The sequence below is a fragment of the Pelodiscus sinensis genome, chromosome 28 (genome assembly GCF_052426305.1).
Source record: "Pelodiscus sinensis isolate ZL-2025 chromosome 28, ASM5242630v1, whole genome shotgun sequence".
Lineage (NCBI taxonomy): Eukaryota > Metazoa > Chordata > Testudines > Trionychidae > Pelodiscus > Pelodiscus sinensis.
In genome coordinates, this window is record NC_143079.1 from 6,262,968 (window position 1) to 6,288,566 (window position 25,599).

The following is a 25,599-nucleotide window of genomic DNA, read 5'->3' on the forward strand; positions in this document are numbered from 1 at the left end:
CCGGGCAGCATTTGAACCCCGCTGACTCCAGCATCTCCCCAGGAGTCGTGAGCACGGTTTGAGCACTCAAACCACAAGCACACTGGGACTCGCTGGAACGGCTGAGCCAGGCCCGCCGAATCTCACTTAGGTCTCAGATTGAGCCTGGGGGTGCAGCAGAGACTCAGAGAGGGGGGCAAGGACCTTCCTCCCTCTGCTTCCACTTTGAGGCGGAGGGGAGCCCTGGGTGGAGCCCACGAAATGTAACATTCTGCCCCGGGTGCTGTTTTGCCATGGAGGGACCTGAGTGGCTGGCATCATCCATTCTCTGCTCTTGTTCCAGGGGGGTTTTCCTTGACACCATCAAGCCCAAATACAGTGTGAACGGGGTGGTGCCCCACATCGGCCAGCGCACTCGGTTGAGCAAAGGGGACATCGACCAGGCGCGCAAACTCTACAGGTGTCCAGGTAAGGCTCACTGGCAGCTCGGCATCCAAGGTGGGGGCAGGGGAGATGCAGAACACCTGGCTGCTGGGATAAGAACGGCCAGACTGGGTCAGATGAAGGAAGGTCCATCTACCCCAGTGTCCTGTCTGCTGACAGTGGCCAATGCCAGATGCCCCAGAGGGAGTGAATGGAACAGGGAATCATCCAGTGATCTATCCACTGTCACCAATTCCCAGCCTCTGACAAGCAGCAGCTAGGGACACAATTCCTACCCACCCTGGCTATATTGATGGACCTAACCTCCATGAATTTACCTGGTTCTTTTTTGAACCCTGTTAAAGTCCTAGCCTTCACAACATCCTCTGGCAAGGAGTTCCACAGGTTGACTATGTACCATGTGAAGAAATACTTTCTTTTGTTTCTTTTAAACCTGTGACCTATTAAGTTCCTTTGGGGTATGTCTAGACTACAGGCTTTTGTCGACAGATACTGTCGACAAAGCTTCTGTAGACAAAGAGGGTGTGTCTAGACTACATGCCTCCGTCGACGGAGGCATATAGATTAGCCAGATCGGCAGAGGGAAATGAAGCCGCAATTAAAATAATCGCGGCTTCATTTAAATTTAAATGGCTGCCCCGCTCTGCCGATCAGCTGTTTGTCGGCAGATTGGGGCAGTCTGGACGCGCCGCGCCGACAAAGAAGCCTTTCTTGATCGGCACAGGTAAACCTGGTTTCACGAGGCATACCTGTGCCGATCAAAAAAGGCTTCTTTGTCGGCGCGGCGCGTCCAGACTGCCCCGATCTGCCGACAAACAGCTGATCGGCAGAGCAGGGCAGCCATTTAAATTTAAATGAAGCCGCGATTATTTTAATCGCGGCTTCATTTCCCTCTGCCGATCTGGCTAATCTACATGCCTCCGTCGACGGAGGCATGTAATCTAGATGTACCCAGAGCGTCTAGACAACATCCAGTTCTGTTGACAAAGCAAGCTGCTTTGTCAACATGAGAGTGTAGACGCAAAGCACAGTGTAGATGCAATATCGCCTTCTGTGGACAGAACTCTGTCGACAAAAGGCGTTATTCCTTGTAGAATGAGGTTTACCGCCATTGACAAAACTGCTGAGTTCTGTCGACGTTATTTTGACAGAACTCGACGGTAGTGTAGACGCGGGTATAGTTTTGTCGACAAAAGTCCACTTTTGTCGACAAAACCCTGTCGTCTAGACACGCCCTTGGTGACCCTGAGTTCTTATGTTATGGGAACAAGTAAATAACTTTTCCTTATTCACTTTCTCATCAGTCCACAATTTTATAAACCTCTGTCACATTACCCCTTTGTCTCCTCTGTGTTATGCTGAAAAGTCCACGTCGTTTTAATCTCTCTTCATATGGGACCTGTTCCAAACCCTTAATCATTTTTGCTGCCTTTTTCTGAACCTTTTCCAGTGCCAAGATATCTTTTTGGAGATGAGGCGACCACATCTGTACGCAGTATTCAGGATGTGGGCGTGCCATGGATTTATATAGAGGCAATAAGATATTCTGGCTTATTCTCTTTAATGATGCCTAAGGATCAAGGGGAAAAGGACAACATAGAAGCCAGATATACTAGCCTGCCCTGATACATTCGTATTATTACTGGTATTCCAACAGCATTCAAGAGCCCAAGTGAGGGCACTAGGTGCGGTACATATGTATAAGCCAGGGCCTGCCTTAAAGAGTTTGCAGTCTAAATAGATGAGGCAGACAAAGAGTTGGAAAATGGGGATGATTATGCCCCCCTTTACAGCAAGCGAAGCAAAGTACAGCAAGGCCCCCCCAGCGAGCGCAAGAGTTGAGCCTTTTTGACCCCAGAAGGCCTTAACTCCATGACCCTGCTGGTTGAAATGGTTCAAATTTTGAGATTTCCACCCAAACAAAAAATCATCTGAATTTCAAATTTTTGACAGAAAAAAACGATCATTTTCCCCCCACCAATTCTCCCTGGTTTCAATCGATCCTGACAGATTTCTTTTTTTTTTTAATGTTTTCAAAATGTTGGCAAAGGTTGAAACACAAGTAAATAGTAAACCCAAAGGGAAAATGAATGGTTAGAGAGTGTTTTCAGAGGAGTAGCCGTGTTTCAGCAAAAACAGCGAGGAGACCGGTGGCACTTGAAAGACTAACGAATGAATGAGGGCGTAAGCTTTTGTGAGCTACAACTCACTAGCCCTAATAATTTTTAAGCTTTAAGGTGCCATGAGACTCGTTTTTATAGAAAGAGATTGAAAAAACCTAAAGCCCAGCTCAAATACACACAGAGCCCTGCAAATCTGCAGATATCTGGGGCTCGTTTTTGCAGGTCTGGCTGTGGATGCAAATTTGGTACCTAGCACCCTGCACATTTGCAGATATCTGCTTTCTATCTGCTAATATGGATGCGGGCATCCATGGCTCGTTTTTGCGGATGTGGGTGTGAATACAGACATACGTTTTGTATCCGCGCAGGGCTCTGCAGAAGCCGTGACTCCGCTTCAAATGGGGCACGCAGTACCGGTGTTGTTTTATTCTAGCACACCCACATGCCTATTTGGTTTGTCTCCTAGCTGCATGACTGAAACATGTCTGGCGAGGCAGACTCAGAAGGGAGTTCAGAGGGCAGGGAATGAGTCAGTGACCCTCTGGGAGCAGACTCACAACCTCCATAAGCTGATCCCGGCGCTCCAGCCCTGTCCTTGCGTGTTATTCCCCTGGTTCTGACATCATGCTCGGAGCTGAGGGTTTCCCACTGCTGTGTGTATGGAAATAGCATGACGTAGCCCAAGTCTGAGAGCCCTGTCTGGGCTGACTGCTCCCAGCCTCATCAAGGCTTGGGGGACCACCCAGCCATCACTGGCTGCGGCAATGAAAGAGATATCCAACACGAAGGCAGGGAGAAATAGTCAAGAGAAGGGCCGCAGTGTGTGAAACTTCTGGTTCCCATTTGACTCCCGAGTCCTTTTCTGGCCTGGAGATGCCAGACACCTCCCCCCCCCGCCCCCCAGCCTCCCTCAGTCTCTGTGGTCACGGAGAGGATGAAGGCTTGTAAACAGAATAGGCTTGTTTTCCCCCGAGGAGTCCAGGCATTGCAGAGGGAGTGTTTCTGACGGGAATGATGAGTCAGTGCCGAGGGATACGGTAGCACTGGCGGAGTTGCGGGCGTGGGAAGCACAGAGCTCGGAGAGCCGGGAAAGGCTGCAGGTGTGCCGGCCGATTTGTGTGTAGGAAACTGGCGTCTCCCTCTTATTTTGCCTGGCTCTCGCTGGTGCTGATCACTTTTGGGGACCACTCAGTCTCCCCTAAATACTGTCAACACCAGGATGAAAATAAAGAGGATACGAATCTGCCGAGTTTCCCCCAGATGGGCTTTTTCTGCAGCTGTCTCTGGACCCCAAAGTCGACAAGCTCTGTTATAATCCTTCCCCATTGCCCCTTACCGGTGGCTGCAGACAGAGGATTTCATGGAGAACCAAAGCACCTGTGAGGCAAACAGAACGCGGCTCTGGAGTGCCGCCTGCAAAAACCAGCCAAGGAGACACATGCCAAGCGACAGTTTCCTCCCCCAACCCCAGTTAAAGGGTGTTAGAATCATCGAATCCCAGGGCTGGAAGAGACCTCAGGGCAGCGAGTCCAGCCCCCTCCCCAAGGCAGGACCAACCAACTCAGTCATCCCAGCCAGGGCTTTGTCAAGTCAGGACTTCAAAACCTCCAGGGATGGAGATTCCACCCCCTCCCTAGGGAACCCATCCCAGCGCTTCCCCACCCGCCTAGGGAAAGAGTTTTTCCTAATCTCCAACCTAGACGTCCCCCTCTGTAACTTGAGCCCATTGCTCCTTGTTCTGCCATCGGCCACCACTGAGAACAGCCTCTCTCCATCCTCTTTGGAACCCCCCTTCAGAAAGTTGCAGGCTGCTCTCAAATCCCCCTCACTCTTCTCTTCTGCAGGCTAAACAAGCCCAGATCCCTCAGCCGCCCCTCCCAGGTCATGTGCTTCAGCCCCCTAATCATTTTGGTCGCCCTCCACTGGACCCTCTCCAATGCGTCCACATCCTTTCTGTAGTGGGGAGGCCCAGAACTGGACACAAGACTCCAGATGTGGCCTCCCCAGTGCCGAATAAAGGGGAATAATCACTTCTCTAGATCTGCTGGAAATACTCTTCCTAATGCACCCAAAGATGCCATCAGCCTCCTTGGCTACAAGGCCACACTTTTGTTGATGGGGAAGATCGGCTGGCGAAGAACAGTCAGTCTCCAGTCTGCCGCTGGGGCTTCCCGCAGGCTTCAGAGCAAGTGTCTTCCATCTGGTTTCCCTGACATCCCTGGTGCGATCAGCGATCAGCCATCCGAGCTTTGTTCTGCAGAGGCTTTGGCAGCCGTGAGGAGGAGGCTGGGGTAGACACCGGGAAATCTCCTAACGAGTTCTAATCAGCTGCCTCATAAGACCATAAGATCGGCCACACGGGTTCAGACCAAAGGTCCGTCCAGCCCAGTATCCTGTCTGCCGACAGTGGCCAATGCCAGGTGTCCCAGAGGGCGTGAACCGACCAGGTAATGATCAAGCGATCTCTCTTCTGCCATCCATCTCCACACTCTGACAAACAGAGGCTGGGGACACCATTCCTTACCCATCCTGGCTAACAGCCATTGATGGACTTAACCTCCATGAATGTATCTAGTTCTCTTTTAAACCCTGTTATAGTCCTAGCCTTCACAGCCTCCTCAGGCAAGGAGTTCCACAGGTTGACTGTGCACCGTGTGAAGAAGAACTTCCTTTTATTTGTTTTAAACCTGTTGCCCTCATTGCGCATGGAGCTGTACGTACACACAAGAGGCGGTCCCTGCCTCACAAGGGGCTCACAAGGTCAATAGACAAGGCAAAGGAACAATTAAGACCCCCCCCCCATTGTACAGATGGGGAGCTGAGACACACAGTCAGTAGAGTTACCCCCAGTGCAGCCTGAGGTCTGAACTTGGCCCAGTGAGCCAAAGAATGAGGCTGTGTAGGAGCTGGATTGCCTGGGTTCTATTCCTGCCTGTCACTGGCTGGGTATGAGCTGCTCATTCCAGCGTGCCTCAGTTTCCCCATCTAGGACATGAGGGTAATACCCAGATGTTTGGGCTGAAGGGAGCAGGTTGCAAGGCAGAATTCATCCATGTGTGCAAAGTGCTCCAGGATCCAAAGGGCAACGTTGCTAGAAACAGGTAATGTATTTACAGAACAGGTGCTATAGTGACCGAGGCGTTGCAAATGGGTGTAATATCTAAGTACCCTGCAGAGAACAGACCGAGAGCCAGAAATCAACACAGACCGTGCCTTGGGACAAGAGCAGACCCCGAAGAAATCCCTGCTGCTTAGAGATAAGCTGTATCGTGGAATAAAACGAAGCACGTGGCTTATTTTTGCCACTTTTGCTCCTTTATCGTGGAGACAGAAGCCTGCAAGGAGGTTTATTCTGCCCACGAATGGAAAAAAGTTAGACGGAACATTGGTCAACATGGCCAGTATTTCTAAGGTTAGAAACCCAGCAGGGAACGTGATTATTAAAAAGAGCCTCAGCTTCCCTCTTCCCCAATTTTGAAATGATTTTTACATTTCACCTTGCTCCTTGCTCCTTGGAGGCACGCCCCCAGGCTGGCTTCACACCCAGGGAGGCTGTCTTGGCCCACGAACCGTGATATTGAAAGGCCTCTAAGCTTCACCACAGCTGACTGGGTGATGTGGCTTCCAGATGGGAACACTGGGCTAGCTCCAGACAGTGCTAAGCACTAAACCTGTCACGGGCCCAGCTGCAGGGAGTGGCAGAGTGGGGGGGCAAGATTCCTGCCCGGAGGGAGGCGGGACGGGATTGACAGCCACCACGGGGGCACTAGTACGGATGCAGTCCCTGGGACGCCTTAACTGGCATTTGGATGTAGCTCACACCTGGCTGGGTTTGCGGCAGGGCTGGCCTGACCATGAGGCCTCAGGTGCCGGACTGCGGGGGGCGTCACTAGGACCCCGAGTGTAGAACATTGTGTCTGTGCTGGTGCAGATGTATCCTCTCTGCTCTCGATGCACGGAGATGGGGGAGTGCTGGGCTGGAGGAAGGAGGGCACAAGAGACGGAACAGGCAGGCAGGAGAAATGGGCGCACGGGGGCGTCATTTGAGCTCCCCGCCTCAGGTGCCATAATGTTGTGGGCTGGCCCTGGTTTGCGGCTCTAGCTTGGTGGCTATTGGAACTGGAAGGCGGGGGAATTGTTCCTGGGAGAACTGCTTTGCTGGAAAGGCCGAGATCGGAGTGAGAGGCAGAGAGGAGGCTGGGGAGGGACCGCGACACGAAAACTCTCGTAAGGTTTCATTTTCCATCCTAAAGTCGGAACTTCAGTTGCTGTGGCAACAGGGCACCAGGTTGGGTTTCCATGGCTACTTGGGCGCCTCAGTCCCGGCTATTGATTTAATTGGAGAGGCCTCTTAAAAAGCCAGCGCTGCTGCGTATCACTCAGATTGCAACCCAGAGACACAAGAGGGAGATTTCACTTGGAGCGACAACAGCCAGAGGGGTTGGGAGCCGGGGTGGGGGGGGGGGGGATGTTCAGCATCAGGTTTGCAAGTACTAACCTGTGCAGGGATGCAGGGTCAGCGCCCACCCCAGGTGACGGAGGCCGGCTAAGGGGGATAAATTGCCCCTGTGCGATGTGCTGTCTGGAGGGATGGGATCTTTGAAAGCCGCTGGTGGTTGAGCCTGGTCCAAGCCTCCCGGAACTTTGCATTCAGAGCTGAACTCGGCAGCCGTGGGACGCCGGCGTCCGTGAAAGCTACCATGGGGCAGCGCGCGCTGCTTTGAGCATGCCGGAGACGCGTGTCTGCAGTTCCTGGGAGCGTGCGGTGATGGGCTGTGTGGCCCTGCAGAGAGGGCCCTGTCCTTGTCCCCGGGATCAGCCCATCTTCAGTGCTTGTTGGTCCATTGAGCCATTGGTCTCCCTCGCCTTGTGCTCCCTTGGAATGGGACTCGGGGTCGAAAGGAGCTTCCTGTCCCATCACGGCCTCAGGAGCCGTCTTTACCCATGCACAGCTGCTTGGGGACCTGCAAATTTGGGGCACCGCTGGGTCTTCATGTCCACACACCCGCCTCTTCCTCTCCCTGCTCTGTGGCGCCGCTTCCTCCGGAGAGGAGCTCGTTTCATTTGCTTTCACAAGATGCCATTGGAAGATGATAAAATCCCATCTCTCCAAAACGTCCCCGCTGCCATCGGGCACAGGGGCACCAGTTCAGCCGGGCTGCGTAGGGCCCCATAAATCCTACGGACGGCCCTGCAGACTGTCAAGAGCTGCTGGGCCCGCCGAAGGAGGCTGGTGCCCCCAGGGCAGCGGTGCAAAAGCTTTGGGGTGTTCCTGGCACACAGGTGCGGTTTTGCAGCAGGACCACCGACGGGTCAGAATGCTCAGAGACAGAGCCCAAGCAGGCTGGGGGTTTCTGAGGCTCCTTACAGCTCTAATCCCCTTCCTGTCTCCCAACCGCCCCCAGCCCTGCGGCCACTGTCCTCTCGCACCAAGCTGTTACTCCCGCACCTCGACTCCAGCTCTGCCCTCCACCCACTCCACGGCTGCTCTTCCTCCCTGTACGAACCTAGCCTCTCTGAACGAGGGTTGTGATGATGAAGTCGATTAACCGAGAAGCAAAAGCTTATAGGAGAATGCTACAGACTACACGCATTTCCCTTCCCCCCCGCCTCCCTTGCCACTAAATTTTTCAGCAGGCTGGCCAACAGCCTGGCTCACTCCTGGCTTGCAATGGGTCTGGGACCTACCCCCGCTGCGGTTCTGCATGTAACGTGTACTAGGAGCCAGGCGGCCAGGCAATCTGACTCAGTTTCGGCTCATGCCATGTCTGGGACCTACCCCCACTGTGGCTCTGCATTTAAAGTGTGTTAGGAACCGAGCATGCAGGCAATCGGAGTCAGTTTTGGCTCATGCCAAGTCTGGGAGCTCAGATCCCCCCCCATACAGGGGCTGCTGCCACCCTACGCTGCTGCCTCTTTATCAGAGGCAGCAACACAAGGTGACAGGCAGCCGGTCTATGAGGGGAGCTGGTTTTTAAACGGGCTCCCCTCATGGACCAGCTCCTTCCTGGCACCCTGCACTGATCCAAAGGCAGCAGCGCGAAGTGGCTGAGGGCTCCTCGGGAGTGCCGGAGCGCACTGGCTGCCGGCCCCACCCCCGGGGGCTGGAGAATAGTCGCCTAACCGATAAGAATTCATGAGGTTACTCGACTATTCCGTTAACCGATATTTAACATCCCTACTCATCGATCCACCTGCTGCTGCTAGCGGTCCCCAGCCTCCTCCTCCCCGTCCGCCCACCCAGCTCCTCCACTTCCACCCCGTTTCCAAGCCTTGGCTCGTGGTGCCCCTTCCGAATCCATGCCGGTAACAGTAACACGTCCCTGCGTGCCTCTGCTGTGACCAGGCGAGACACTCAGTCCGCCGGCCTGGACCCTGCTCTCGGAGGGCTGCAGGTGGAAGGATCAAGGCGTGGCTTTGGGGAGGCAGGTGGTGCTGGCCCGGGTAGCGATGCGTTAGGTGCAAGTGGCTTGGATCTGTAGCTTCATCTCTGCTAGGTCCTCTGTGCGGGGCCTTCCTGGGGCTGGAATTGGGGGAAGACTGGGATAAGGTTCTTTTCTCTCTCCCATTTGGATGCCTTGCCCCCCAAACCCTCTGCCTCTCACCCCCTCGCCTGGCAGGTTGCTGGGGGCATGGGTGGCTTTCCTGCTGGGTTTAACCCTCTTCCTTTTCCTGTTGTTCCCAGCCTGTGGAGAGACCCTCCAGGACAGCCAGGGGAATTTCTCCTCCCCGGAGTTCCCCAACGGATACCCTGCACACATGCACTGCATCTGGAGGATATCGGTCACCCCCGGGGAAAAGGTACCTGCTCGTTGTCGCCCACCCTGGCCCGGGGGGACGTTAGCCCCTTCTTGAGTCTTATGCCCTCAGGTTTCACCAGGTCCCAAGCAGCTTGGGATGGGAAAGGCCTGTCCAGCGTGGTTGAGACCCTTTTCCACACTGCCAACAAGGGATCCCAGCTAGATTGGGGTTCTGCCCTGTAGCCTCAGGCCCGAGGAGCCGGGCAGGGCGGTTCAGCCCCCACCCCGCCCGGCCATGTGCCGCTCGTTGCCCACAGCACAGCCGCTCCTGGGATAGCCCCACGTCTACACCAGCTGGGGACCAAACCGGCCTCGTGGGCCACCCCCAGCAGGGGCTAGCACAGCTGTGTGGGCAGTTCCCGGGGGCCTTGCCAGCCCGTGGGAAATCTCCCGCGGGCCGGGGGGACACAGCTGTTCGCAGGGCTGCCGGCAGGTGAGAGGTGCTGGGGGGGAGGCAGGCGATGGGCAGTCAATGGGCACTGAGCCCCTGCGATTTTTCCCCATGGCTGCTCCAGTCTATGGGGCTCCCCGCACATCCGTGGAGGGGGACTTGGAAAGATCCCCCCCCCCCAGTGATCTGCCGAATGAGCCAATCCAGAGCCCCGCTGACGTCCCTGGGCAGGCTCCCAAGATGCTCAATGAGTGTTAGATCGAGTCCTTGGTGCTCCTCTCCTGGTTCAACTCTTGCTCTTAGACCCATCTAGAGCCTCCCTCCCCCACTCGCCTGCCTTTGGCTCATGCCAGCCGACGGCTCTCTCGGCTTTCCCACGTCAGCAGCGAGGCAGGCTCCTTGCTCTACCTCGTCAGTGCCTCTAGCTGCCGTCTCGCAAGGCAGAGCTTTGCGGGACTTTGGAGAGGAACCCAGCTCCGACACTGCCTGTGCGGGGGGTGCGGTGAGATCTGGAGCCAGGCTCTGCCGTCGGGGCCCTTTTCTAGCCGGAGGAGTTAATCAGCAGAGCTTGATGCAAAGTCATGATTGCCTGCGTTTCATTCCAGCCTCTCGCAGTCCTCTCACGGGAACCTTTGCTTTCCTGGGGGGCTTATAGAATCATAGAACCGTAGAGCTGGAAGAGACCTCAGGAGTCATCAAGTCCAGCCCCTGCCCTAAGCAGGACCAATCCCAACTAAATCAACCCAGCCAGGGCTTTGTCAAGCCGAGACTTAAACACCTCTAGGGATGGAGACTCCACTACTTCCCTAGGGAACCCACCCGAGTGCTTCCCCACCCTCCTAGGGAAATAGTTTTTCCTAATATCCAACCTGGACCTCTCCCACCACAACTTGAGACCATTGCTCCTTGTTCTGCCACCTGTCACTACTGAGAACAGCCTCTCTCCGTCCTCTTTGGAACCTCCCTTCAGGAAGTTGAAGGCTGCCCTCAAATCCCCCCTCACTCTTCGCTTCTGCAGACTAAACAGACCCAAGTCCCTCAGCCTCTCCTCGTAGGTCATATGCTCCAGCTCCCTCATCATTTTGGTTGCCCTCCGCTGGACCCTCTCCAATGCATCCAGGAGAACCTCTCTAGCCCGGCACTCTCTGATCCGGTAACATCCATGGTCCGGCATGATTTTAGTTCATCTCATGTCCACTTAGCATGGGTGTGGCCCAGTTTCTCACAGCCCCATAAAGTTTGTTTATAGCCACAGGCCTGGCTCCCAGCGTTCTGTGCTGTTATTTAACTCTAATTTAACTTCCAAGAGCCCAGTAAGCAGTGAAAGTGCTGGGAATGCTGCTAGACAATATTGATCTCCGGTGGATCGGCAAATTCTGGATGCCGGTCCAGTCCCGAGGTTGCAGGACCAGAGCGTTTAACCGGTAGTCCCCACCTCAAACTCAAAGGAAACTCTACGCCAGCCAGGGTTCAGTTTGTGTTTCTGTCCTTTATTTCCACCCAAAGTCCAAAGCTAAACCCCGAATGTGCGGTCCCCTTTGGACACTGGCCTGAGTTGATTGACAGCTTTCCCCAGCCGGCGGTGGAACTTGCCAGGGATGCTGGCAGTAGCAGAGGGGCCTCGTTCTTGCTGCGGTGCAGAGGTGCAGCTTTCCAAAGTTTGGGCCTTCTGATCACAACCCACTGGGGATTTGGGCTGCCTGACTTGTGAGCTTCCTAACTGGAAGTGCCTTCATGGGCCACAGTTTTCACGCCGTAGTGAGCACCCCCCTTCTGCACATTGGGCAGAGGGTGTCTAGTTGCTTCTGGAAATGGGCAGGTCTTGGATCAAAGTGGCTTCCGGGCACTGACGTCCTCTAGACATCTGAGATGGTGGAAAGAGCCTCGGCTGAGCAGAGGACGCGATGGGTTCGTGACTCCACCAAGCGGAACGTAGGGAGGTAAAAACTCCTAAAAAATAGTAATCGTGTAACTGATTACAATGAAATCAGTTACACGAGACCAGCAAGCTCAGCCTCGTGGGAGTTTAACCTTTAACCGGGACCAACCAGCATCATCTAGTCAGTTAACTGGTTAAACTTCGGCATCTCTAGTGGAAAGCCCTACTGCTGCTCTTGGGTTCAGTCACCCACCCTCAAAGCCTGTCGGAAGGACATGGATGGAATGGCATAACGAACCCCGGATGGGTTTGAACCTGGGAGCTGGGTACAGGCTAACACTACATCCGTTATAGAGGTAACTCTGAGCTGGCACCAGTAGTAGGCTTTTATCCTGTCCTAACCTAGCTATCAGAGGGGGAGGAGGCACTCACTTAGCCTGTGTGTTATCCTTGGGTCCTTGCACAGGGGGTGTTTAACCTCTGCTTGTTTTCTCTCTCAGATCATCCTGAACTTCACGACCATGGATCTATACCGAAGCCGGCTATGCTGGTATGATTACGTGGAGGTGAGAGACGGGTTCTGGAGAAAGGCCACACAGCGAGGTAACCAGCAAGAATCTTTTAGGCCCTATGTTGTGCTGCTGGAACTCAATCTCTATAATAACCTCTTCCTCCACCATTAACTCCCAGCTCTCCCTGCCCGCGTTCTCCGCCTTTTCTGCTTTATTTGCTTGTGGCAAGGAAGTTTCCGCAGTGATGCTGAGTGGTGGTCACGCTGTCAGCCAGAGCGGGCAGAGTAATTAGTGTTTTGGGCTTCTTTTTCCTCTTTCTCACCCCGGTGGGGTAAATGGGGTTAATCCCCATTGACATGAGTGTGAGATAAGAAACGCAACCGGAGAATCATAGCGACATAACGCTGGAAGGAATATCAAAGGGTTGCCTGTGGCAGTATTTCTCCGCGACCGGTCTGTGGACCTGGAGGTTTTTCGCCTTCCTCTGTAGCATGGGGTACAGATCACGGCTGGAGGATTCTCTGCATCTTGGGGTCTTCAAACTATTTGAAGGCTTCAATATCTGAGATATAGGTGAGAGGATTATTCTAGGAGGGGGTGGGTGAGATTCTGTGGCCTGCACTGTGCAGGGGGTCAGACTAGATGATCATAATGGTCCCTTCTGACCTTAAAGTCTATGAGTCTATGAGACCTGAGATCTCCCTCACAGTTCAGGAAGGTAGCCGGCCGGTCCCTGGTATCAAAAAGGTTGAGAAACGCCGAGTAGTCCGTCCCGAGAGCCGAGGCAGCGTTCGATCTATCTAGATCACCTCCGACGGGTGTTCGTCTGACCCAGGGTGGGCAATAAGTTTTGCAGGGGGACCACTTCATGAATTTTGGTGCATGGTCACGGGCCAGGCCCACCCTCCCCAGAAGGGGCGGGGCCTCATGCAGAAAGGGGCGGCTCCCTCTAGGTACCACAGGCAGGGGGAGGAGATTTTATGCGCTCCCCCCGCCCCTAAGCCAATCGGGACCTAGAGGCAGGGAAGTGCACAAAGTCATTCGCTATTCAGAGTGGCTGGTGGCACCCTCTAGGCGCCGTGCATCCTTAGCGGGGGAGGGAGCCACCGGCTGCTTTGAACACAAAATGCGTTTATGCACCCCCCCCCCCCCGGTTTTGATTGGCCTGGGGGTGGGAGAGCAGCAGGATGGACAGCGGGCCAGATCAAATGGCTTGGCATGCCGGATTCAGCCAGGGGCGTATCTTACCTACCCTAGTCTAACCAGATCCTTCCCCCATGTTCACCCGCATCTTCCAAGTGCTTGGCAAATGAGCACATGCAGCATTGGAGTGACCCCTGCATGTGACCAATTGCAAATGACCCTATTCATCCACACGCCCCATCTGGCAGGCAGGCGGGGCAGTCTCCCCTTTTTGGGACAGAGCGGCTCACACCGAGGCATGACGGGCCAGATTTTCCACCCCCTAGCGTTCAAAACTCTTTGGAGAAACCTGCCACTCGGAGACTTGCTGAGGATCACACAGTGAGCCAGTGCTGGGAACGGGGCCCAGGAGTTCCTGATCGCTAGTTTCCTGCTTGACCATTAGCCTGCACTGCCTTTAAAAATGGCTGGCTCCAGCTTATGTCTGCACAAACCAGAACGCTACTTGCCACGTCCCCCGCTGGAAACACCAGGAACGGCCGGACGCCCATCCAAACTGGCAGCGTGCCCGTGTCCGCCAGGCCTTGTGGGAAAGCGAGGTTGCCTTGCCAACTGTTTTGCTCCCCACGGGCGGTGCAGGCAGCAGAGGGCCCGCGCCACTGCCGGCCCGCAGGACGTGCTGCGGCGAGAGACCCCGTCAAGCACGTGTCCTTCTCCAGGCAGGTTCTGCGGGAATAAGCTCCCCGAGCCCATCATCTCCACCGACAGCCGCCTCTGGATCGAGTTCCGCAGCAGCAGCAACTGGGTCGGCAAAGGGTTCTTCGCTGTCTACGAAGGTACCGGGGGCCCGGAGGGGTCGCGCGGGGTGGGAGGGGGCCGGGCGGAGCAGGGGGAGGTCTCCAAGGTCCCTTTTCTTTGGAGAGGGCGGATGAGAATTTTGCTCTTGGGAATGGGCCTCCCAAATAACTTTCTCCCAGTGGGCTCCCCGGGCCAGGCCCCAGCACAGCGTCCCCTCTCCTGCCAGGAAACACCATCCCCCCCTTCCCTTGCAGCCATCTGCGGGGGAGAAATGAAGAAAGACAACGGCCACATCCAGTCTCCCAACTACCCTGATGAATACCGGCCCAACAAGGTGTGCACCTGGAAGATCACAATCTCCGAGGGCTACCACGTCGGCCTCACTTTCCAGTCGTTCGAGGTACGGGCTGTGAGTGTGCGCAGGGGCTGGGGTAGCACCCCAGTTAGGGGGCACGGAGCCTTGACTCTCCCAGCGGCCCCGATCCTCAGACATGCCGAGCTTCTGGGACTGAGCCCAGTGCCTCCTGGGATTTGGCCGTGATGATCTCTAAGCCCCTCGGATGCACTAATTAGTTAATCTTCCCAGCTGCTGGGTGAAGGGGCAGCATTGCCAAGTGGATAGAGCACTGGGTGAGGCTTAATTGCTTTTCATGGCTGTGCTGCGACTGACCTTGGACAAGTCACTTTTCCCTCTCTGTTCCTCAGTGTCCCCGTGTGGGAGTAATGATCCTTTAAGCTTCCTGGAGGAAAAGCCCCAGGTAAGAGTTGAGTATTGCCCTATTCCCCATAGTAGAGCTGTTAGAGAGGGGAAGTAACTTGGCCAAGGTTACTCAGTGGCTCAGTGTCGGGATTACAGTGCAGATTGCTTCATTCCCTGCCCGGTGTGCAAACCCCTTTGGAATGCCTTTGGCAGCACTGGCAGTCTGAGTCCTGCATCATGCCTCACTCGTGTTAACAGCAATTCCCAGCAGGCTGCAGCAAACGCATCCCCTCCCGCCTTTTCACAATCCCCTCTTGCCCAACTGCACAGCAACAGGCTCCCTGGAGTCATCACAGGCCATAAGCGAACCCACAAACTTGAGTCATCCGGAGTCACACACACACATACACACACCCCGGGCTCTTCCCATTACAGCAGCATTCCTGCTAACCGAGAAACCTACTGGCAACCTCGCCTGCCCACGCTCAGAACTTCCCGCCCGACGTGGCGAAATTTCCTGTGGCCTGAAATCAGAACGGCCAGTCGGCATTTCCAAACATTCCCACGCACCCACGTGGCCACGGCTCGGGGCTTCTCTTGACACCGCCCGGTCGCGGTGCTCAGTCGGGAAGCGACGCGGTTTGACTCCTTGATCTGCAGCGCAATGCGGCGTGCCGCTCTCTGTGAAACAAAGCCTGCCGAAAGTTTTCCCATCTAAACGATCTATCGCCTCGGCACGTCCTCGCAAACCGTGCGGATGCCTTCGCGCCGGAGGCTTTCCCGCAGTAACGAGTGGGTTTCTGCCCAGCTCAGCTCCGCAGCCCCGGCTGGAGGAAGGCTGCAAGGGATTGTGGGAAGGGCCGTGGGCATGGCCGTGGAGATGGCCTGACTGCAGCTCGGTGGCCATCCTTGCGCGAGCTTTGATTGGGCTCACGCGCTAAAAATTGCAGTGGAAACGGGAGCGAAGCGAGCAGCCCATCTGAGTGCATAGCTGGGATCTGAGCAGGGCTTGTGTGAGCTGCTAGCCCTGCAGCCGTGTCTTCTGCGTGCTTTCGAGCAAGCCCCCGTGTTATGCGTACGGCAGTGACTCCTTGTGTGCAGCTCAGACATGCCCCTCCAGGCTCTTTACGTGCCCATTATGGGCTTGCCTGTGCTTTCGCGGGGGGGTAAAGCTGGCATCACTGCTGGAGGCCGTGGCTCGCACCACGAGAAACGTGGTTCAAGTGAAAGTAAACTCAGACCCTGCATCCCCAACTTCTGTCTGTAGCATAATCCCTGCTCATACACACGGTTTGCCCCTCTCAGGCATGTCTGTGTCCTAGGGTGTTCGACTGCTCACACTTGCACTGAACGTGCAATGCATCTCCTTCAGGGCAGCTCCCTGGGTCCCACTCCATGCTCTGCCACTGACCTGCAGGGTGACCTTGGGCAAGTCCCTTCCAGGTTCCATGCCTCAGTTTCCCAAATTTTACAGTGGGGGCTGTGGTCCCGCCCCTGCCTGTTTAATTGCGTTGGGATTATTAGCTGACAGGAGCGCTAGTGCCAAGTGAAACCACAACGGTTTGGGCCACTGCTCCTGGGCTGGGGAGTTAACCTCAGCAGGCTAAGTTGCCATCTGGCCGCTGGGCAGCTGATGGATCCTCGGGAGACTTCGGGTGACCTGCTGTCTTGCCTGCCCCCCCCCCCATCCCAGATCGAGCGGCACGACAGCTGTGCCTACGACTACCTGGAGATCCGGGACGGCAGCACCGAGTCGAGCAGCCTGATCGGCCGGTACTGCGGCTATGACAAGCCCGACGACATCAAGAGCACGTCCAACAAGCTGTGGATGAAGTTTGTCTCGGACGGCTCCATCAACAAGGCTGGCTTCGCCGTCAACTTCTTCAAAGGTACCGGAGCCTCCTTCGGCCTCTCCCCCGCCAGCCTCGCCTGGAGCTGACGTGAGCCTCTTGGTGCAAGGGCTGCGTTCAGGGCCGCGTAGCGGGGCAGGGACAAGCTGAGCCACTTCTCCCCAGGCTTTCTCCCTGTGCTCCTGCAGTCCCCAGCCCTGCTGCGTTCCTGTCCTCCAGGGGGCCTCCCGGAGTGGCACTGCGCCCCCTGCTGGCCAGCACCGAGACGCAGCTGATTAGCAGAGCGTGCATATTTACAGCCTGCAGCGTGTGTTCAGCCTCCCCCCCACATGCCTTGCTCCGTCCTGAGCCTGGCTGCTCCCAGATTCTCCTGTGAGCTGAGCAGGGGCGTGGAGGGGAGCAGGGAGCGCTGAAGTCAGGGTGTCCCCCTGCCCCTGTACCCCATCTCTGCAGAGCAGGGGGCGGGAGACCCACAGCGGAGCTGCTCCAGTCTCTAGCACGGATGGTCAGTGACTCAGAAGAGTGCAGAGACACACACACACTGTGTCGCTGTCACACACACCCCGAGTCTGCACCACACACGCTCTGCACCCCGCACCCAGTCATGGTCACACACACACTCCATCTGTGTCACCAAGTCTCTCTCTCACACACACAGTGTCTCTCTTTCACACTCCCTCGCTCTCGTGGTTTCTCTCTGCAGCCCTCAGTCCCGCCCCTTCTGCCACAGGCCCCACCCCTTCGGGGGAGCCGGGGGCTGGCCTGCCCCCACAACATTCGTGCTCCCCCAAACCAGGGCCTTTCTCTGCTTTTGTCCCCTGACAGAGGTAGACGAGTGCTCACAGGCCAACAACGGCGGGTGTGAACAGCGCTGCGTCAACACCCTGGGCAGCTACCGGTGCGCCTGCGACCCCGGCTATGAACTGGCTTTGGACAAGCGCCGCTGTGAAGGTCAGTATCTCCGGGGGGGGGGCTTCCTAACCTGCTGAGGGCTCCAAAGCTGTGACTCCTTTTCCCCCTGCTCACCTTGCCCCCCGTTGCTCCAGCACCCAGCCCCCCCCCCCCCCCCCGGCATGCTCTAGGACAGTCGAAGTCTCCCACAGCCCGGCCTCGGGGAGCGGGGTGTTGAGGGAAGCGTGGGCAATGCTCCCTGTGCTTGACCCCCTGCAGCCGCCTGCGGAGGCCTCCTCACCAGACTCAACGGCTCCATCACCAGCCCGGGCTGGCCCAAGGAATACCCCCCGAACAAGGACTGCGTCTGGCATCTGGTGGCGCCCTCCCAGTACCGCATCTCCCTGCAGTTCGAATTCTTCGAGACCGAGGGGAATGACGTGAGTCCCACGGCGCCTCCCGCGTTCACGCCTCGCCCCCGCCCGCTTTGCTGCGGGTCCCCACAGAGTCGCCAGCCCCTGCGGGCGCGGTCTGGACTGGCGGGGAGGCCTGGCTGCAGAGGGAGGCCCGATGTTGGTTTCTGACAGCCTGGGAGCGCCGTGGGTCAAAGCCCAGGTAGCAGGGGCTGTCTGAGGAAATGAGGGACTTTCTGCACCAGGGTGTTTGTCGCACGAGATTCATAGACACCGCGGTCAGAAGGGACCTTGGCGATCGACTCGTCTGGCCAGAGACCTTCCCTGAAGTCAATTCCCAGATTGTGATTGTGATTGTGTGATTGTGATTGTGATTGTGTGATTGTGAATTGTGATTGTGAACCAGAGCAAATCTTTTAGAAACACAGCCCATCTCGGTGTTAAAGTTAGCCTCGCTGTGGGAAACGTACACCCTATTTCCAGCTTGAATTTGCCTAGTGTCAGCTCCCAGGCACCACCGTCTAACTAGTGCAGATGCATTGGTGCAAATCTCACGTGGGCACGTGCACGCCGCTGTAAATCGTGACCCCTCCCCGCGGCCAGACACTTTCTGCAGCACGTTTACACTGGCGGGTAGGAGCAGCGGAGACACGCTCTGGGCTCTAGGCCCCGAGAGCCGGCCGCCTCTCCTCACCCCGTCTCAGCCGGGCTCCTCCTCCTGTCCCCCAGCAGGTGTGCAAGTACGACTTTGTGGAGGTGCGCAGTGGGCTGTCGGCCGACTCCAAGCTGCACGGCAAGTTCTGCGGCGCGGAGAAGCCGGAAGTCATCACTTCCCAGTACAACAACATGAGGATCGAGTTCAAGTCCGACAACACCGTCTCCAAGAAGGGCTTCAAAGCCCATTTCTTCTCAGGTAGACCCTCCCGCCGGCAGCATGGGCGTCCTTTGCCCCGCACCCCACTGCTAACCACTTCCAAACACTTCCCGATGCCGAGAGGGTGCAGTCCCCAGCCCTGCCCACCGGAGGGCGCTGTGCAGCCTCCGGGAAGTTCTCTGCAGACACCTTCCCATCTGCAGCTGTGTTGGGGGGGGAAACCCCTTGGAGTTTCTGCCGGGGGGGACCCCTTGGAGTTTCTTCCGCTCTTCCCAGCCGCATTCTCAGCTGGTGTGAACCAGCTTCGGTGCTGCACTGATTCACACCAGCTGGAGATTTAGACCAAAATCCCAGCCAGACTCTCAAAAGGCCCCTGCTTAAGGAAATTAAAAAAAAAACCCAAACCCGCTACTAAAGCCATTTACAAAACTCTCCATTGAATAGGCAAAAATCTCTGTCCTGCTAGCGTCTCAGAGGGGTCGCCGCGTGAGTCTGTAGCGATAAACGCAACGAGTAGTCCTGTGGCACCTTAGAGACTAACAAAATGTAGAGAGAGTAGCATGAGCTTTCCTGGGCAAAACCCACTTCCTTGGATGAGCTGGGGAGGGAAAGCAGGAACCCAGAATTTATAACAGGAAAAGAAGGGCGGAGGGAGACCTGTCAGTTGTAGGGCCGGAGTTTGTTCCTCTGGTGCCGCTGTGCACTATGGGGCACGTTCCGGGCACGGTCTGCAGTCGGCCCCCTGGTATAGGTGTAAATCCAGAAGATGCTGAAGTGAACCTGCTCCAACGTCACGGAGATGGGGCTTAGGCCCAGACCCTCAGGTGCTGCCGTTCTGGTGAAAGCGCAGGGAGCTCGGAGCAGGACTAACTTGGAGGATCTGGGTCTCGCTGCTCGCTCTGGCCCCGACTCTGCCCCCCTTGCTTGCGCCCCGTGTCCTGTGGCAGCCAGTAGCACAAGGGCAGGACTCACCAGAAGGGAGGGCAGCGGAATCCAGCCTCATGTGGGTCAGATACAGCCAGGGATGGTCAGAGGCCCCCCCAGGGGATGGTCAGAGGCAGCCCCAGGGGATGGTCAGAGGCAGCCCCAGGGGATGGTCAGAGGCAGCCCCAGGGGTGCCTCCAGGCCGAGTTCGGCAGACACAGAAAGCAGCACCATTCCCGGGGGGTCTGTCTGCAGCATGGGCCCAGCTCCTCTCGATCCCTGTGTGTGACTGTAGCCGCGCTGCAGTCGGGATGACAAGCCCTAAGCGAGGGATACGTGCAGCCAACACGGCCTCACGCCTGTGGGCCTTCGTTGGTTAGACAAATTGCCCCTCTGACTCTTCCTCCAGTGCCGGAAGGCCAGGCGTTGTCTGATCCCCGCTTTTGGGGGACCTGATGCAAGTAGGGCTTGTCTATACACAGACTGAGTGCGTGGCCCGCACAGGAGGGACTCCACCCCCTGCCGGGCGCTACGGGGCCCCGGGGCCCCTGCGACCGGGCCCAAACATCCCCCTAGGGCTCTGTGACGCTGCTGCGGGCAGTGTCGGCTTGCCACGCTCCAGGTCCGTGCACAGACGCGCCCACGTGCGAGGCTGAGTCTCAAGAGCAGCCTCTAAGCCTGCAGCCCATTAGCGGTGCAAAACTGCCTGCGCAAATGGCAGCGTTTAGGCATCGAACCACCAGCATACGGCTGCTTAGGCCGGCGGCGCTGCCTGCCTGGCTTTAAAAGGCGCCGAGCCCCCAGAGGTCCGGCGTGCTGGCGCTCGGCGCCTCTGAGGAACAGGCCCCAGATACCTTAGGACTGCCCTAGAATTGCAGGAGTGCCCGGCGCCCCGTTGGGCCAGGCGCTGTACAGGCACAGAACAGGAAGACCGGCCCCGCCCCAAGGGGTCGGATTCGTTGGCCTCCATGCAAAGGGACAGCTCCAGGGCAAGCCATGAGGTGCCCTGGCCCCGCCTGCCCTTGGCGCTGCCCTTCCCTCCCCAGGGCACTGCATTCTCTGGCATTCTTGTGGCATAACAGCTTCCTGAGCTGTCCCAGCTTGGCCACGGGTGTCGCCTCCTCCGCTTTGCCTGCCCCCCCGCCGCGCGTCTTGGCTCTGCTTTGACAATGCCACTGTCTGCTCGGTGCCGTGGCTGCGTGTCCCTCTTCCTGCCGCGCTGGGGCGCGCCGTCTCTGCTCGAGGGGGCCCCTCCCTTCCTCCTCCGGCCGGGATGTGCTCAAACCTCCCCCTCCTTCCCTAGGCTGGTAGCAGCAGGGAGATATTGACCTGTCCTGGTGTCTTGCCTATGCAGGGTCATCTGCATCCCCGGCTTATACCTAATGCAGCAGTGGGACTGCCTTGGGTCTAAATCTAGGCATTGCGGGGGGGTTAAGTCTCGGCAGGATTTGTCCCTTAATGCTGCGGTGGAGGTGAAGTCTCTGATACGTCTAGCTTGGGTCTCCGTCCTTTGAACCGGACAAGGAATGTGGGGACAGGTCACTGAAAACCATTACCTGCTTATTTCCCGTGTGGTCTGTGTCTTTCTCTTCTTCCCCCCTCCGAAGCCTCAGATCAGCGTTAGCTTGTGGAAGACTCTTTATCCGCCGCCCTCGCGGGCGATCTCTTCCAGCCGATGGAGAACAGCGTCGCTTTGCAGGAGCCCAGCTGAGAGGCTGGCTCCGGGACCCCGAAGCATTTGGGTTTGGGGTGGGGTTTTAGGGCTGGCCAGGTTTGGTCCTGAGGTTCCTTAATGACGTTACTGCTGCGACGCATCTCATGCTTTTCATGCATGTGTAGGAACATGGTTAGCTCTAAGCAGGCGCTGAAATCCCAGGGAAGGGCAGGCGATGGAAGGACCCGTGTGAAGGGGAAGCACATGCTATTCTGCAGAGGAACGGGTTTAAGCCTATGCCGTAGGGCATTCCCGAGTATAGGCCAAAGAAAGTAGAGCAGTGATATCAAATTCCTTGAGGCTCCAGTGGATTCCTCAGGGTCCTGGCCCTCTCAGGCCTTCTGCCTGAGCCGTTTTGCCCTCAACGCTCAGCGAATTTCCTATGGCTCCGTGGGCGCCCTGCCCCACGCCCATGCAGCCACCGGAGACGTTCCCAAGAACCCACCCAACAGGGCTCCGGCAGCTTCTCCAGCACCATCGCATTGCTTGTTGATCGAGGCCTGCGGCGGCTGGAATGGCCAGCGAGCCAATAGGCCGGCCTCGCGGACCATGCATTGGCTTTATTTCTGTCAATGAAAACGAGGCGTGAAAACCCAGCCAGGCCCAGGCGGCAAGAATCGCCACCAGCCACCAAAGAACCACCATTGATACGCAGCCAGCTACATTGCCGAGGCGTCCGGGTAAGTCTCCGATTCTCCTCAGCTTCCTAGCTTTAGAGCCTGCTCTGGGGACTTCACTCACCTAGATGGGTGAAATCCGCTGAAGCCACCACAAAAATTTTGTCACTGACTTCAGTAGGGACAGGGTGGCGCCCGTTGGTTCTAGCGGCACCGCTTGGGTGGCTCGGAGCTGCAGGATCAGGCCCCGACTTGGGTCTTCCTCGGCCTGCTGACGTGCCGTGTGTGTTCCTGGCCCCGTTGTGGACACGCAGTCCTTCCCCAAAGGCTTCCTGAATAACTGCCGAGCCACCCCCAGAACAGTTCTCGACACACCCTGGCTTGCATTGTGTGGCCCCGGGTAACCGTGGGCGACTTCTCGGGGGCCCCCAGTCTGTCCCAGCGCTGCTCGCGGGAACCTCAGGCTGAGAATTCCCAGGGTGCCCACTGCTAACGAGGCCTTAAAAATATCCCTTCTGTCTTCTCACGCAGGTCATGGCCGGTTCCCAGCAGCAAGGTAGAGCTGGAGGACACAAACAGAACTGGAGTCTCCCTCTGGCCCATCACCCTTCTTTACCCCCAGAGTATTCTCTTGTTGCAGCCCAGCACCAGGCAGGGCCAATCATGGGCATCTCTCCGACGTTCCCTTGGCTGGCTTCCTCTCTCAATGCCTTCCTGTTCCCGGGGTCATCTCTGGAGTCCTTGGGCCATTTGTACTCCAGGCTCAGGCAGGAAGCAAAACCATCTCCCTGTTGTCCTGTTGCATGGGGAGGAACCCTCCTGCCTTCGTGTCTGAGTCACGTTCCTCGTCTCCGGGGCTCCGTAGGGGATAATCGGGGGCTGCTGAGAGAGCGCTGGCTGAGAACGGAGCTAACACCACAGGTTAAGGTGGGGGGCTGTGAGCCCAGTGAACAAGATCAGAAAGAGACCGAGATGGGGTGGAACCGCAGCTGTGCACCGTGTCCACCAAGACGTTGGCCGGAATGCCCTGTTCCTTAGCAGGAGCTGCCGATTCTTGGTGGTGTCTAACCACGCTTAAGGACCCATTTCTGCTGGATCTACCCGTATCAGCACTCAGGTAAGCTCCCCTGGTAATGTCCCTTCCACACCGGCACATTGCGTCCCAGCTGTATGTGTGTGTGATTCAGACAGCAAGTCCGGTCCCTCTTCGGTCTCTTTCTGGCCCTTCCTTCCAACTGGGCAGTGTTATCTGCCGGGCAGTTGCCCTCCACCCCAGCAGTGGCTGCATTCCATCCCCACTCCAGGGGGGCCTGCTCCCGGAAAGCACCGCAGTGCACACTTCGCGCTGCGGCGCTCGCGTCTCGGTGAAGGCAGCGCGTGCTTTGGCCAACGGGGAGCTTTCGGGAGTCAGGGCCATGCCCACGGGGCTGTCCGGCCCAGTCCTGCATTGCTTGATTGCAGTGGGCATGTGTGGTGCAGGTGGAAAGCAGCCTCAGGCCTGCAATGTGGCAGATGCTTTGGGAACCGGCGGGATACGTGTCAGCCGGTATCGCTATAACGCATTCTTTTCAGTGAACGAGTTGCTAGAATAAACGGTTGCTAAAGACAGCTCCTTTCCTATGCAAATTCTCTTTGTCTCCCTATCCCAAGAGTCCTTCCTGGTGGGGCTTTATTACACGGCAACACCCCAGCCTCGACTGAAACGCTCCCCTTCTGCTCTGTTTGCTGCCTGTCCGGTTAGGCCAGGGCCAGCTAATAATTTTCACCGGGGAGGCCACTTAATGAATTTTGATACATGGTCATGGGTTGGCTCCACCCCCCCAGAAGAGGCGGGGTCTGGGCGGAAGGGGCGGGGCTGGGACAGAAGGGGCGGGGCTGGGGACTGGCCACTCCCTAGAGTTGTCTGGGACTGGAGGATTTGAATGAAAAACACAACAGAGGGCTCGCAGCTCCCAGGGTTGCTCTGGCTATTTAAAGGGCTCGCAGCTCCCGCCTCTGCCGGGGTAGCGCCGCGACCGTGAGCTGTTTAAATAGGATTCTGCGGCCTGAGCCGCCGGCGGGAAGTTGGGTGGCACAGACAGTAGCATATAAATAAAAACAGCCAGCCCCCGGGCCATATCCTGCTCATGGCCGAGTTAGGTGTTACACACACACACACACACACACACACACACCATGAAAAGCTCTGGTCACATGCGCACACACACACACACACACACACACACACCATGAAAAGCTCTGGTCACATGCACACACACACACACACCATGAAAAGCTCTGGTCACATGCACACACACACACACACCATGAAAAGCTCTGGTCACATGCACACACACACACACACACACACACACACACACACACCATGAAAAGCTCTGGTCACATGCAGCAGTGGCTGATTAGAACAAGGGGGGAGGTTGCACACGGGGCTTGTTACTGCACGTCTCCCCATTCTTAGCCACAGCCAGGCTCATCGGGGCTCCAGGCCCATGCACCGTGCTACACAGAGCCCCATGGGCATGTCTATGAAAGAGGGTCCTGAAGATGCCTGGCTGGTCGCAGAGTCCTAGGAGCACGCCCACTGGCTCTCACTGTGATCAGGCGCTCAGGCCCCGAGTAAGGGACTTGGCCCGGCCCTGTGGAGTTGACAATCTAAATAGACAGACTGGGGGAGGGATAGCTCAGTGGTTTGAGCGTTGGCCTGCTAAACCCAGGGTTGTGACTTCAAGCCTCAAGGGGGCCATTTAGGGATGTGGGGCAAATCTGTCAGGGATGGTACCCGGTCCTGCCGGGAGAGCAGGGGATTGCACTTGATGACCCTCCAGGTCCCTGCCAGCTCTGTGAGCTAGATTACACCCTTGTCCTACCGATGAGGCACGGAAGTGACTGGCCACATGGAGAGTCTGGATGGTGAGCCCCGATTGCATGAGGCCTCAGCCACAAGCCCAGCCGGCCTTTCCTGAGTTCGGCCGTAACTCCATGAAACGTGTGGAAGCACTGTCAGGTTCCTGCATCCCACAGGGTTTGAAATGGCCGCTCCTCGCAGACCAGTCACTCCTGCTTGGCAAGCACCTGACGGTGTGCTTGGTGCTGTACAGGGCTCGCTGCCCCTGGGGGCTTGCACTCGCGAGCTTCCTGCTGGGGCTGACTTGTCTGTCCCTGGAGTCAGGATCTGCCGAGTGGAGAGCGCCATAGGTGTAGGCTTAACTGTCCTGTTATTAGAGGGCTGAAGCACATGACCTATGAGGAGAGGCTGAGGGATTTGGGCTTAGTTAGTCTCCAGAAGCGAAGAGCAAGGGGGGATCTGAGAGCAGCCTTCAACTCCCTGAAGGGGGTTCCGAAGAGGACAGAGAGAGGCTGTTCTCAGTGGTGGCAGAACAAGGAGGAGCAATGGGCTCAAGTTGTAGGGGGCAAGGCTTAGGTTGGATACTAAGAAAACCTCTTTTCCTAGGGAGGGGTGGAATCTCCAGGGGGTGGAATCTCCATCCCCTGGAGGTTTTTTAAGTCCCAGTTTGACAAAGCCCTGGCTGGGATGATGATTGAGTTG

At 56.8% G+C, this 25,599-nt stretch overlaps 1 protein-coding gene and 1 long non-coding RNA gene across 3 annotated transcripts in view; both read left to right on the forward strand.

The window, feature by feature from the left end:
- Window positions 1–25,599, forward strand: part of BMP1 (bone morphogenetic protein 1) — a 99,044-nt gene that overhangs the window by 59,929 nt on the left and 13,516 nt on the right. The window contains exons 7-15 of one of the 2 annotated variants that reach the window (XM_075910889.2): window positions 323–447; window positions 9,232–9,347; window positions 12,117–12,219; window positions 13,991–14,107; window positions 14,324–14,469; window positions 16,463–16,658; window positions 17,445–17,570; window positions 17,790–17,950; window positions 18,653–18,836. In XM_075910889.2, coding sequence (XP_075767004.1) covers window positions 323–447; window positions 9,232–9,347; window positions 12,117–12,219; window positions 13,991–14,107; window positions 14,324–14,469; window positions 16,463–16,658; window positions 17,445–17,570; window positions 17,790–17,950; window positions 18,653–18,836 — 1,274 coding nt within the window. The remainder of the gene's footprint in view (window positions 1–322; window positions 448–9,231; window positions 9,348–12,116; window positions 12,220–13,990; window positions 14,108–14,323; window positions 14,470–16,462; window positions 16,659–17,444; window positions 17,571–17,789; window positions 17,951–18,652; window positions 18,837–25,599) is intronic. The other variant, XM_075910890.2, reaches the window with a different exon arrangement.
- On the forward strand, window positions 18,844–24,411 carry LOC149521325 (uncharacterized). The gene is made up of 2 exons (XR_016348015.1): window positions 18,844–22,115; window positions 22,584–24,411. It is a non-coding gene; the product is annotated as an uncharacterized LOC149521325 (long non-coding RNA).